The sequence below is a fragment of the Talpa occidentalis genome, unplaced genomic scaffold, assembly GCF_014898055.3.
Source record: "Talpa occidentalis isolate TD23 unplaced genomic scaffold, MPIMG_talOcc4v2.1 talOcc4.10, whole genome shotgun sequence".
In the NCBI taxonomy this organism is placed as follows: Eukaryota; Metazoa; Chordata; class Mammalia; order Eulipotyphla; family Talpidae; genus Talpa; species Talpa occidentalis.
Window position 1 is genome coordinate 35,370,229 of NW_023600993.1, and position 13,129 is coordinate 35,383,357.

The 13,129-nt window shown below is 54.7% G+C and overlaps 3 protein-coding genes across 6 annotated transcripts; 1 reads left to right on the forward strand and 2 right to left on the reverse strand.

Annotated features, from left to right (window-relative positions):
- The first annotated feature begins 54 nt into the window (after nucleotides 1-54).
- Nucleotides 55-7,935, forward strand: LOC119260670 (transmembrane reductase CYB561D2). Of its 4 annotated transcripts, none has more exons than XM_037529693.2 (5): nucleotides 55-457; nucleotides 4,458-4,521; nucleotides 5,388-5,539; nucleotides 6,306-6,343; nucleotides 7,017-7,935. In XM_037529693.2, exons 3-5 carry the CDS (start codon nucleotides 5,413-5,415, stop codon nucleotides 7,518-7,520), a joined length of 669 nt encoding a protein of 222 aa, XP_037385590.1. In that variant the 5' UTR covers nucleotides 55-457; nucleotides 4,458-4,521; nucleotides 5,388-5,412; the 3' UTR covers nucleotides 7,521-7,935. The 4 variants fall into 4 exon arrangements, with proteins under 4 accessions (XP_037385590.1, XP_054550188.1, XP_037385599.1 ...); XM_054694213.1 differs by having other exon boundaries at nucleotides 55-346; XM_037529702.2 differs by lacking the exons at nucleotides 55-457; nucleotides 4,458-4,521 and adding an exon at nucleotides 4,834-4,979.
- On the reverse strand, nucleotides 580-4,786 carry NPRL2 (NPR2 like, GATOR1 complex subunit). The gene is made up of 11 exons (XM_037529651.2): nucleotides 4,579-4,786; nucleotides 3,681-3,772; nucleotides 3,410-3,578; nucleotides 3,159-3,267; nucleotides 2,661-2,797; nucleotides 2,475-2,572; nucleotides 2,333-2,369; nucleotides 2,121-2,214; nucleotides 1,928-2,045; nucleotides 1,540-1,682; nucleotides 580-1,455 (listed from the first exon to the last, which is right to left on the reverse strand). The coding sequence occupies exons 1-11, from the start codon at nucleotides 4,654-4,656 to the stop codon at nucleotides 1,388-1,390; spliced, it is 1,143 nt and encodes a 380-aa protein (XP_037385548.1). The 5' UTR covers nucleotides 4,657-4,786; the 3' UTR covers nucleotides 580-1,387.
- A 500-nt stretch (nucleotides 7,936-8,435) lies between the features above and the next one.
- Nucleotides 8,436-13,065, reverse strand: TMEM115 (transmembrane protein 115). Its single transcript, XM_037529664.2, has 2 exons — nucleotides 11,724-13,065; nucleotides 8,436-9,238 (listed from the first exon to the last, which is right to left on the reverse strand). The coding sequence occupies exons 1-2, from the start codon at nucleotides 12,572-12,574 to the stop codon at nucleotides 9,034-9,036; spliced, it is 1,056 nt and encodes a 351-aa protein (XP_037385561.1). The 5' UTR covers nucleotides 12,575-13,065; the 3' UTR covers nucleotides 8,436-9,033.
- Between the last annotated feature and the right edge of the window lie 64 nt (nucleotides 13,066-13,129).

Consider the following 13,129-nt stretch of genomic DNA (forward strand, 5'->3'; position numbering starts at 1 on the left):
CCTGCGCAGTGCGTCCCGGCGCCGCCCCGGCCGCGTTCCTACCCGACCCGCCCCCGCCGGCGGGTACCTCGCCCGCCGGGTTGTAGGTAACAAGCCTGTTTGGATTCCTAGCGCTTTGCCCTCACGACCCGTGGCGACGCACGGGTCTCCTCTGAGTTCCAGACTCCCGTGGCCTAGGTCTGTTCTCGGACGTCGAGTTGCCTTCGCAAGGATGAGTAACCCCGGCCGCGACAGCTCTTGCTGCGCTGCATCTCAGCCCACGGGAATCTGATGATCCTCTGTGGCTTCCTCGCTCCGGGATTTTTGGCACCCAGCTCCACCTGGTGGCTCCACCCCGAAATACTGTGTAGGGCCACAACTCTTCAACCCCAGTACAGGTTGTCCAAACTGCTGCGGCCTTACTACTGGACCCACTTCCACTCTTCGACCCTCCTGAGCAACCAGGAGTCTTTAAAAGGTGTATATGACTTTACTCCCTTGCACACGGAAGGGAGACTAGCGCTCTATGGCTGCCTCTGGTCCTTAAAGTGCTTCGTACACAGCAGCTTACCAGCAGCTCTGCAGTGTGAAGCTCTTTCCCCCCCTCCTACGTCAGGACATCATTTTTTTTTAAAGATGTATTTATTTATGCAAGAACTGGTGTGTAGACCAGAGGTGCGGGGAGAGGATTCACCAGAGAGAGTGGGGAGCAGAACAGGTGGATCTACTAAAATACACTGCTGAGGGGAGCAGCAGGAGAGTCAGGAGAGGTCTGCTGTGCCATGTGGGCAGCTCCCTGGCCGGGGATTGAACTCATGCTGCAGTGGCTGGCAGATAGCTTGAAAGTGCTGTCTTTAACCCCTGCACCACCAGGGAGGCCCAGGATACCCCTTTTTGAGCCATTTCCCTTTGCCTCCTACGTTACAGTGCTATGGGCTCTCCTTTAGGTGTTTCATACACACCAAAGAGGTTTTTGCTTTGGGGATTTTGCACCTGTTCCCTCTGCCTGCAATACTTTAGTATTGGCCTCCTTTAGTCCTCAGTGAGACCTTCCCTACCCATTTAATCCAGAGCAGCCCAGCCCCCATCCCAACTCACTTTTCATTACACCTTTCTTACTGTTTCTGGCTGTTTATTTCAGTTTAAGTGGGCACATTTACTTATCCACTGAGGGTCCTGTGAATCAGATGGCGCTCCAAGGAGCTGGGACATTGCTGGTTCTTTGGTGGCCCCCGATTTAGAAGTGGTACTCAATAAAGGTAGGTAGCAATGGGTGACTTTAGTTACAAAACTGAGGGTCAACCTTGAGACAGTGTGGACTAGTCTGTTGGTCTATCCCTCAGTGCAACAGGCAGGGCTTAGAAAGAGAGTAGCCATAGCCGTATGCTTTATCCAACCTACAACAGCCTCATTTCCAGCAGATGATGATGTTGGGGTCATTTTCCAGTCGCTCATCCAACTCGTGGTAGCTCATGCCTGGGTAGGATCGTGGAGGGGAGGTCAGCAACCATATCTTGGCCACCATGCCTTGCCCCACCCACCTGCCCTGCCTGTCTCCACCTGTTTTGCAGCAGATCTCATCATAGCTGTGGCAACCTGTGTAAAGCCGGGCAGGGTGGCTGCGCTCCTCCCGAGACACCCGCACGGGATACTTCTGTAGTCGCCGAATGAGGTTCTTCATAAGCCCAAATTGGATCAGCTTCCTGTGGTGGGGGGTTGAGGGAGAAAGAGGGGTCACACCCTGGTCAGGCTGCCTTCCAGACTGCAGTCTGGAGGCCCAGATTGGCCTCCAAATCCATCACCTCCAGGAAGCCTGCCTAGACTAGCAGTCCCACATGATTCTGCTCACTGGGAATCTCCTGTTCCTTTTTGACCCAGGGTTATGGAGAGACAATGAGTGTGCTTGCCCTCAGGAAACCCCTCCTGCCCCAGGGGCTCCCCCTCTGACCGTTCATCAACATGTTGCAGCTGCTGGGGGTGGCGGCCAATGAGGTCTCTCACAGTTGTGCCAGGGCTGAGGCTGCAGTACAGCTGGAATACATCCCGGAGACTGGCCCTTTTGTGCCCTGTAGGTGCCAGGGGTCAGCTCTTTTGATGGCCCTGTTCTCCCCAATATGGCCTCCCCAAGAGCCTGCCCTTACCTTGCTTGGTTACGTAGGATAGACATGCCTCCTGCAGGGACTTGTCATCTACCAGATCTTGGACCTTGGGTGTCGGGCAGTACACATTGGAGTACTGGAGAGCAGCAAGAAACACAGGGGCCTGAGAGAAGGGCTTGGAGGTCTGACACACCCCTAATCTCTGCCAGGCACATGAGTTACTCTCCAGTTAACCAGAACCCAGACTCACCTACCTGGAGGATGGACACAAGTGTCACGACACCATAGTACCTGGGGGAGATAGTTGTGCTCAGCTTCTGAGGTCATGCCTTCTCAACACCCACACTCAGGGCCTCTGGGCCCTTCCCTGTCCTGGGCATGCCTTGCCCTACTCACAGCAGGTTCTGGATGGCTATGCGCACCAGGTTGAGCTCCACATCTGCTTCAGCTGAGATCTTCTGGACATGGCGGAAACCATCAATGTAGGGCAGGATCTGAGCAGGGCAGAGTCAGTAAAGGTGGAATGAGTCCTTTTGGGCTGTGACCAGCGCAGGTGATGGTATTCAGGGAGGGCTGGCATACCTGCTGTGTTGTGAGGTCCCACTGTGCGTTGAAGAAATCCTCCTTGTCCTTGGTAAAGACAGGCACATCATATTCCTGTGCTACAGGAGGGTCAGGTCGCTGCTCAATCACCTTCAAGTGGATGGTGTTGGACTCATCTGCAGGGGCCCCATTCATATCTTCAGTACCGTTTCTTCTAGGAGACCCTCAATCACCACCCACTCCCCCCAGAAACCCTTGGCAGGTACTTTTTGGATAGAACAATCTTTCCTTTTTTTGGAGCAAGAGACTGCGATCCGGAGAAGGGAAAGAACATGCCTAAGAAGCAGAGCTGGACAGGTCTGCTGGCGTCCCCAGCCCGATTGTGTACTGGTCCCTAGATATCACCAACCCAACTCATGGATATTTCCTGGCCACCAATTTGTTCAAGAGTCTTGTCCTTGGCTGGGCTCACCTTCCCCTACCACATTCCCATTCCTCCTGTACCCCTCTATGGTCATTGCAGAGGCTGGTCCATACCAATGGGCAGAGTGCACCGGCCTGAGGCATTTAGCTCCTCCAGTAAGATGGTCATGATGGGCACCAACTTCTGTTTGCTTTCCTCATTGGACACAAAACTGCTCTCCAGCTGGATGGAGTATAGACAACATGGTGGACACAACTCAGGAGCCATGGCTAGCATCCTGTCCTGGCAGGTTCCCAGGTTAGAGATCTAAGAACACCTTTCCCAACTCTGCCTGCCCATCCACCCAAGCCATAGTGTTGCAGACCTCCAGAGTGGTCAGGTAACCAGCCAGCTTTTTGACAATGGGCTCGAGGGCACAGGTTTTGGCCTGGGCATCACACACAAATCCTAGGTTGAAGAGCAGGGCATTACGGCTGTACTTCTTATGTTCAATGCACACAGGGCAGCCAATCAGTTTCTTCTCCATGGCTGTGCTGGATGGGGCAAGATATGGGAACAGTCAGGCTCCTCCCACCTCCAAGCCTGTCCACTTCTCGTGGGAATGCCCCTCTTCCCCCCTCAATCTAGGGTCTCACACAGTGATGAGCTTGTTCTGCAGCTCTGGTTTGGTGATGATGTACACCTGGACTGTATCAAACAGCTCCCGGGAGATGAAGTCCTCAGGGACCTGGGGAGGGGAATGGTAAAAAGCCCCTTAGTGGACTTTGGGACTAGGTGGAGTATGGAGGGTAATCCCCAAGACCTAAATCCTCTTCTCCAGCATTGCTCTTCTCTCTCATCCACGCAGGCCTACTACTTTGTGTTTGTGTTTTCAAATATACGCTATGTTCTCACTCATCTCTTGGCTTGTATATGCTGGGCTCTCTACCGGTTACACACTCTCCTCTAAAATTCCTATGCGGAGGCCTCCCTGGTGGTGCAAGGGTTTGTTAAGATGCAGCATTATGAAGCTATCCACAGCCACTACAACGAGAGTTCGATCCCAGGCCAGGGAGGTGACCCACATGGCGTAGCAGACCTCTCCTGACTCGCCCGCTGCTCTCCTCAGCAGTGTATTTCAGTCAATCTGCCCGTTTCTGTTCCCTGCTCTGTTTCTGGTGAATCCTCTCAACAACCCCCCCCCCCCCGCCCCAGTCAGTATCCCAGTTCTTGTATGCATAAATGAATAAATCTTTAAAAAATAAATAAAATTCCTATGCATGTAGGGATACTAGTGGACCATCTCTCCTGGGACCTGGAACCTCCCTTGGCCCCTACACTATGATGTCCCACAATCACTGCCTGTGTGATGATTGTCTGCCCCGCCACATCTGGGGCCAGGGACCTGGGTTTAAGTATCCTCTCCATTCAAGGTTCTCTGCGAATGAAAGAATGGCGTGCCGGCAGCATCGGGACCCACCGCCTCTAGGCAGTCGGGTGAGTGGCCGAGAGGGTCCTTCTTTCCCGCCCCAACCCCGAGACCCTAGCTGGTACCTGATAGGTGATCTTGGGTCCCAACGTAGGATGGAACTCGCTGAAAAATATGCATTCAATGCGGCAGCTGCTGCCCATGGCGCTAGCGAGATTCAGGTGGGTAGCTTCTGGCACCCCAACCCCTAGAAACACCTGTCAGAAAGAGGCCCCACGCCTGGGCCATCCAATCACGCACGCCTGCGCACTCACACACCCGTGAACGCGGCTGCTCAACAGCGCCTGCGCAGCGCGACTCAAACTTTGGGGCGGGGGGGAGGCTTGTCTCAGGAAGTCGCGGGTAGGTAGACGTCGCACCCGGAAGTGAAGCGACTCCGCGATAGAGCGGCGGCGCGCGCGGCTGGCCCCCTGTATCGTGCTTTCTCCGGAGGAAATCACCGTATAGGGCCGGCGCTGCGGCTGAGGCAGGTGAATCCTTAGCGTGTAGGGCTAGCATGACAGCGGAACGTAGGGAGGCTGCGCGTAGAGGGATTCGTGCTGCTATGCCGGCACAACCGGGGACTACAATATCCGTAGTGCTTCACGCCCTTAGAGCTGGCGCTCCTGCCAGGCGACGGCGTGATGCACGCTGGGATTTGTAGTCTATTACTTGGTCGTGCGCATCCTACCTGGAAGGTGGGCCAGTTTATGTGCAGGTACTTCCTGTCGCCTGCTTTTGATTGGCTTATTGTGACTGGCACTTATCTTGGTACTGTCCCTTTCTACCTTAACTTCTTAGAAGGGGGTGGCATTCTTGACCTGCAACCCTTGCTCCAGTGGGAGGAGTGGACAGCAGGCACCCAAGACCCTTGTTCACTCTACTATGCTTTCAGCCTGCAGCTCCCGACCTGGTTGACCATGACCCTTTCTGTGGAGACCGAGTCACACATCTACCGAGCACTGCGTACTGCCTCTGGGGCTGCTGCCCACCTTGTGGCCTTGGGCTTCACCATCTTTGTGGCTGTACTTGCCAGGCCTGGCTCCAGTAAGTAGAATTCATAGTTGACTAATGGGGAGAAAAGTGCCACTTTCCTGGGGGGACAGGGTCAATAGGAAGCCTTGGGTCTGACTCTTGGGAACAGGCCTGGCTGGTTCAGGGATGTGCTATACTGGAGCCAAAGTAGGGCAAGGGGCAGATGAGGTATGGGGGCTCTGCCGGCTGGGCCAAATCCCAGAGTATCTGACTTTTCTTTCCCTGTTTTGATTCTGCCCTTGGCTGCTTTTGGGATGGGCTGGGGGAAGAGGGGAGGACTGCCAAAAAGTGGCAAAAAATGGCCTTTAATCTAGGGAGGAATGAAGAGAAGATAGGTATTGGGGTCAGCTTGTTTCAAGAGGAGGTTCACATTTTGGTAGCATCTCCTCAGGTGGTGGGTTGCCCATTTTCCTAGCCTGTTGGGATTGGTATGGGTTGGGGCTTTTTTTTTTTTTTTAAAGACTTATTTATTTGTGCATACAAGAGCACAGGCCAGAGATGCAGGGGTGTGGGGGGATGTGGTGAGAGGATTCACCAGAGACAGAAGGGGGAGCAGAACAGGCAGATCTACTGAAATACACTGCTGAGGGGAGCAGCGGGTGAGGCAGGAGAGGTCTGCTGCGCCATGTGGGTTTCTCCCTGGCCAGCCAGGGATTGATCTCCTGCTGCAGAGGCTGTGGATTGCTTCACAGTGCGGTGTTTAACCCCTTGCACCACCAGGGAGGCCCGGTTGGGTCTTCTTGCCTCAGATCCATAAGGCCTCCTTTTCTCATTCCAGGTCTGTTCTCCTGGCACCCGGTGCTTATGTCTCTAGCTGTAAGTAGTGGGTCTGGCCATCTCTTAGTGGTGGGAGGGAGTATAAGTATGGTGGTCCTGAATCCTTATGGACACAATATCTAGAGAATGGGATATGGAATTAGAGGAGTTGCATGCTCGGATTCTTGCCTATGGCCTATATCCCAGACATTTGATACCCAGGGCAAATTGAGTTGGTTGTCTTAAGGACAAAATGAGGCTTTACCCACATCCAGTCAGGAAACAGCATGTATCTGTCCCTTTTACCTCAGTTTATAATGATACCTAGACAATGCATTTTCCCTAAAACATTTTCATTTTCCCTAAAACAATGCACCTATGCAGCCAGCTCTTGCCAAGAAATTGTATCCAGCTGTGTGTTAGGGAACCCAAGGTTGTGAATCATTTATAGCTGCCACATCTCAAACCTCATTTGCTTGGTAACACAGCTGAGATGGCATTTCAGTATGGCACCTATGAAGTAGGGAAAGATAGATACCTCTTGCTGGTTACTCGGGGCAGGTGTTCTGTCCCAGATGGAAGTCTTCATTCTTGCCCAACCAAATGGATACTCTTGTCAGTGGGGAGAACAAAGAAGGTAAATCTGTCCACATTGACTGACAGCTTAGGCATCTAAAGCCCTCGTCCTTTCTGCTGAACAGCATCTCACTTAGTTTTCCATCTCTTTCCCCAGTTTTCTTTCCTGATGACTGAAGCCCTGCTGGTGTTTTCTCCTGAGAGTTCGCTGCTGCGCTCCCTCTCGAGGAAGGGCCGAACACGCTGCCACTGGGCACTGCAGCTGCTGGCTCTGCTTTGCGCACTGCTGGGCCTGGGCCTGGTCATCCTCCATAAGGAACAGCTTGGCAAAGCCCATCTGGCCACCTGGCACGGACGGTCAGGGCTGCTCGCTGTGCTGTGGGCAGGACTGCAGTGCTCAGGTGGAGTGGGGCTGCTTTACCCCAAACTGCTGCCCCGATGGCCTCTGGCCAAGCTCAAGCTATACCATGCCACTTCTGGGCTAGTTGGCTATCTGCTGGGTAGTACCAGCCTCTTGTTGGGCATGTGCTCATTCTGGTTCACTGCCACAGTCACTGGTGCGGTCTGGTACTTGGCTGTGCTGTGTCCCATCATGACCAGCTTGGTCATTATGAATCAGGTGAGCAATGCTTACCTGTACCGCAAAAGGATTCAGCCGTGAGCACTTCCCAGCCTAAGGAAGCCTGAATTTTCCCCTCAGTGTAGGAGCTGGGCTGGAACCTCTTGGACTCTCTCAGATGAGTAGGTCACAGGGACACCTCAGCACTGGTGCACTGAGGCAGGAATCCTGTGTACTGCATTCTCGCTTGTTCGTCATGCTGGAGTGCCTCCCCTTTCCTCCTCTCTCTGCTGTCACAGAGAGCATATGGATCATGTGTCTGATAAAGTTGGGGTTGTAAGATTGCCTCCCCAGTAACTCGGTTCATACTTATACCAGGCATTACAGGAGAGAGAAAAAAATAAAACTAAAAAACGACTGAAAAGACTGCATGGGGAGAATAGCCCAGAGCTGGGATAGTTGTGCCTAATAAAAATTGGGCAGTTGGGCAAGATGGGTACCTGTCTCTGGATGCTCACTGAGAGGCTGAAGCCCCTCCAGCATAGAGTTCCTAGCAGGTCCTGGGACTGCAGCTGTGTAGGATAGAGCTGTGTTCTTCCCGTCTCCCAGCTGCCTGCAGTGCTGGTCTCCAGACTGGTGGGTAGTTCTGGATGATGCCAGGGTGAGAGCTGGGGAGGGACTGTCTCCATAGGCATCTCAGAAGCCCTCTATTCTGGTGGTAAGTCATAAGAACAACTCCTTATGTAGATCCTCTGGCCAGGGCCTCCCTGACTCGGGGTTAGAGGGAAAGAGAAAGCAAACAGCTGAGCTGAAAGCTCTGGGAAGGTGGTCCGATGGTGGGCATGCAGTTGGTGGTGGAGGTGGGGAGGAAAGGGAGTGGGGCAGTGAGCGGGCTTTTGATACAGCTGGAGTTGCACTGGGGACAGACTACACCTTCGAACCTAGGTGAGAGCCCCTATCTTGACTTCTGCAGTTGAGCATAAGGGAACGGCACAGGTGGTCTGACAGAGCATAGGAGTCATACCTCAAAGAACTGCTTTATTGATACTGCAAGGCTGGGCTTGGCTGCCCACTCAAGTGGTCCTGTAGAAAATACCTGGTTGCTGCGGCTCTTCTGGTGCTGAAGCAGCCACGGCCACAGCGCAGGGAATCAGAGATCTTCTCGTGACATGAACAAAGTCTTCCTGGGGTTGGATGGGATGCACAGCCCAGTGATGGCTCCTGCACTGGCTGGACCCCCAGAACGTTTTTGGCAAATCCTTGCCTTGGCTCGGGGCTCTCGGCAACCAGTCTTAGGCATGAGGACTGGCCCGGGAGCTGTGGCACAAGTGTCCCTGCAGCCACTTGCTTGGGGCTGCCTGCTGAGGCACAGTCTTACCTCAAATGGCCCTGGCTGGCTGATGCCTCAGAGGCCCCATTCCTGGCATAGTGGTTGTCCGGAGTTGGAGCCAGGTAGCGAGAGTCCTGGGTAGTGTTGGCGAAAAATAGCAGAAGGCTGTAGAAACCCCCAAGAGGCCTTCTTCCCTCTCCTCAGAGTGGTCAAAGCCCTGGAGAAGCTGAGAGGGTGTCAAGGGGGGCTTGGGAGAGGTGGTGCTACACTCAAGGTAGTCAGGAGTTACAGCTTTTGGGGGGCTGCCTCGAAGGTGATCAGGCTGGATTCTGGGGCAGCCCCCTTTCCTGGGAGTGTGGGGGCCGTGTCTGAGGGCAGGGGACTGTCCACCTTGGCCCCAGCTTCTTCTTCATCCTCATCCATGCTGGGCCAGACGGACTGGTCCTCCACTCTCTTTAGCCGTTCATTGAGGGCCTTCAGGGCCAGTTGCCTGGTATCAGAGGAAAGATGACAGGTCACTGTGTGTGGACTTGGCTCATGCCCTGCACGCTTCGCCCATGGAGCTGACCCCGCTTACCATGCAGTGTTCTATTTCCCCATACAGGGCTCAGGACTCCCCAGAGGTTGGGGATGTCCCACTTCCACTCAGCCATCAGGAGGACCCAGAGGCTGTTGAGCTTCCCTCCATAACAGGGGAACCCCCCAAGCTGAGAAGGCCAGCTGGTCGGCTGTCAGCCTGCCCACCAGGCAGCCCCAGGAATGGTTCTGAGGTTTTGAGCATGGTGCCTCAGAGAAGGCAGAGCCAGTGCCCCTGGGCAGATGAGTAGGACATCTCTAGACACTGGAGTTTCTGCATGGGCACTGGCATCACATCCAAGGAAAGGATTATTCCTTCTCCCCCTCTCCTTATTAGGGGTGTCTCAAGCCTCTTGGCAAAGGTCAATGGAGGAGGGTGAAATTCAAGCACCTGCTTTGGCTTTCAGCCAGGAAGCAGAGCCAACTTGGGTCAACCCGCCCCTCCCAACAACTCCGTGCTCTCCTCAAATCAACCAGAATCCATGTTAGAGCAGCGACTTTACTGAGCCCTTGCAGGAAGAGAGGAAAGAAAAACAACCATGTGTGGCACAAGCCAGAACCTACAGGTTCCGTAGGGTAGACCCCGAGGACCCACTGGGGAAGGTGGAATGCTGCCAGCTAATGCTTCCAGGGGTCGTCACTGTGGACGCCTGATGCCTCAGCATGGGTGACAGCCTGGAGACACTCCTAGATGCAGCAGACAACTAAAACCCTCCACCATGCCAAGAAGCATGACATGACAGTAGAGGATACGGGCACAGAACGCCTGGGCACACTTCCACCCTGCCTTGCAGCCTGCTACATGACAAGCTGGCACAGACAGGGCCGTTCTTCCCTGCTGTTACCCAGACTCCCAACCTAGATTCCTTCATCAATTCTGTCTAAAACGTGCCAAGGTACAGAGGCAGTGACATGTAAATCACTTCCTCACAAGGGTCAAAGATAGGAAACCGTCTCCCATTACTAGTAACCATCCGGATCTGGGGAGTTCAAGCTGGCCGCACCCCCAATTAAGCTAACAACATGACTATGCCAGGAACTCACCTCCAGATGAGCCCCACTCCCTCTGCACCTATCCATTTTTTTTTTTCTGGCCTGGACAGTTTTTTGAATGTCCAGTCAGCAGGCCAAAGCCTCTTACTGAAGGGGTCACGAATGTGGCCTAACACCACCTGAACAGCTGCAGGGCTACTCAGTATCTCCCAGGCCACCCCTTCTGGCCCCCTCTTAACCAGGTAAGGTTAAGACAGACCTCGTTTTTAAGGATTTATCCGTCACAGAGACAGACTGTAAGGCCCAGAATTAAGCCCTGCAGCAGGTGTGCTTTTCAACAGCCACCACCGTGGACCGCAGTAATCTGTGGCCCTTGCCCCGCTGGAAACTCCTTCAAGTGGGGGGATGGGACCCGCACTCAACTCCACAGCCCTAGTGGAGAACAAGCGCAGGGATAACGCTTCAGTTAAATTTAAAACGCAAGAGCGAAAACAGAAGCTTTGACAAGTACAGAAAGAAGGAACAGGCCTGCTCCAGATTTCACTACTCGAGTAACTGCCTCAAAAACCTCCTGAAGAATAACGCTGGGAATGGAGCTGTGATCACTGGTCAGTCTGAAGACCCAGAGAGTAAGAGCTGGATTAAAATACTGCCCTGCCCTACCCTGGCCAAGGTGCAGCTGGTGACTAATTCAGCAGGGACACCTGATAGTGCAGGTGGCTTGGTTTACAGATAATGAAGTTTGAAATGAAGTTTGTCTCCATTCCCTGCTGTGGTCAGCAGGCTCCCTTGGTGGGTCATGTGGCCTGTCCTCTGGATTTGGTGACACAGGCCATTTTGGGGGGCCAGGGATAAATCTACTTACACCCCAAGCTTCCCTCTCAATATTAAGTGGCAGAGAAGCAAAGCATCTGAATGCAACCCCAGAAAGAGGCCACAGCTTAGCATTTGTCAATTGGGGTGGCCCAGAGAGCATCTTAAGGTGCCCAGGTCTCCTTCCCTGTCCTTCCCTCCCTCAGGAAAAAGAACCAACAGCAGACTGTGTCTGGCTCCCATAGTACTGCTGCTAGGATTCCACGATTCTGAGACAAGGCCATGGTTATGTGTATGACTCTCCGTTAGCCTCTCACACAACACGAAAGGGAACTGGGCGCTTCTTGAGACTAACTAGGTGGCCTGAGTTGTGAGAAAAGGGAACTTTTATTCTCTAATGTTGAGAAACACCTACTGCAGCCAAGATACCGAAATGCTCAATTTCTCACTGGGTTTTTATCTCTTTCTGAATCTGCCCCAACACCTGACACTAGGCTGCCACCTATATACAGCAAGCTCCTCAACAGATGGAATGTGACTCCATCAAGAAATGTGCTCATAGCTTGACAAGGTTTCAGGAGATTCCACAGTACCTTCTCCGCTCTGCGTCTTGAGGGTCTGTGCCTGGGAGGCTGATGGTGATGGAGGACGGGGCACCCACATCATAGCGCTTCACTGTCTTCTGACATATCTTTACTTTCACCAAGAGGCCATGCACCAAGTTCGCCAAGAGCCCCACCACGGGCTGCAGGATCTCAGGGAAGAAGGTGGCAAAAGCAAAGTGGTCAGCCATGTCCCCTCGGCCTCGGCTATGGCGCTGGTAGAAGCGAAGATACACCCAACTGGAGAGCAGCCCGAAGCCATAGGAGGCCAGTGCGGGGCTCTGGAGAAGCGTGGCCAGCCGCAGCAGCAGCAGCAACCCCAACAGCAGCATGGGCACCACGCTGACGCGTACTTGGGGCACTCGCAGAACCACACAATCCCCCATGGTTTGCTTGAGTGCCACCAGGACACCACCTAGGAAGCCCAGGGCGCCGTGGATGCGGATTGTGAAAAGGTAGACCAAGTTGAAGGAAGCCATGTAGGTGAGGAGGTAGGCGAAGGCCCCCAGCAGCCCCACTGACACATTCACCACTGAGAAGAAGATGAGCAGCTCCAAAGCCCCCCAGAGGGGCTCCAGCAAACGTCCAGCCACAACCACTGTGGCCAGGCTGATGGCCACATCCCACACATGCTGCTCCATCAGCCCATGGGTGGCCAAGGTCCAGATCCAGAAATTGGGCGGAAAGAGGTAGCCTGGGGTGACCGCCAGGCAGCCCGTGTCCACGGCAAAGGACAGCAGGTAGAGGAATAGTACCGTCGCACACAGGGCCTTCACCACCACGCTGGCGCTGGCCAGGATGGCCCCCAAGTGCTGGCGAGCACCCGGTAGGGCGCGCTGCATCTTCCCGGCCGGCGTCGGCGTCTAGTGGGCTAGGGGGCCTCCCCGGGGCCTCGCTCCAGTCCGGCCCCGTCGGGAGGCCCGGGCCTGGCCTAGTCGCTGGCCTATCGCCCGGGTGAAGACTCCACTTCCGGTTGGGGTCCCAAAGGGCCAAGCCGGGCCTGGTCGCGGGGTCGGGGCCTGAGCCCCCGCCGGGTATCAGCAAGGCCTTGGGCGGATTCGGCGCGCCTGTCTTCCAGCCCTGCGCGCCGCGCACCAGGCCGCGGAGGCTGGCGTTGATCTCAGGGCTCGGCCTCCTCCATTCACCCCGGGGTCCTAAGATCCGTAGGGACTGGAGCCTAGTTCTGGGTCCGAGTCAAGTCTGGTCAGCGCCGGTCGGCCTGGGTCTTGGCTTCGACCGTCCCTCCTCCCCTCTCCGGCGCCGACAAACAGGGGCGCTGCGCTTGCGCGCCCCGGGAGGCTGCGGGATGTGCTCGGCGCGCCGGTCTTCCGGCTCCACAGCATGCCGGGACACCGAGTCCTTGCCCGGGCCGGGGCCGGGAGGAAAGCCAGTTTCTG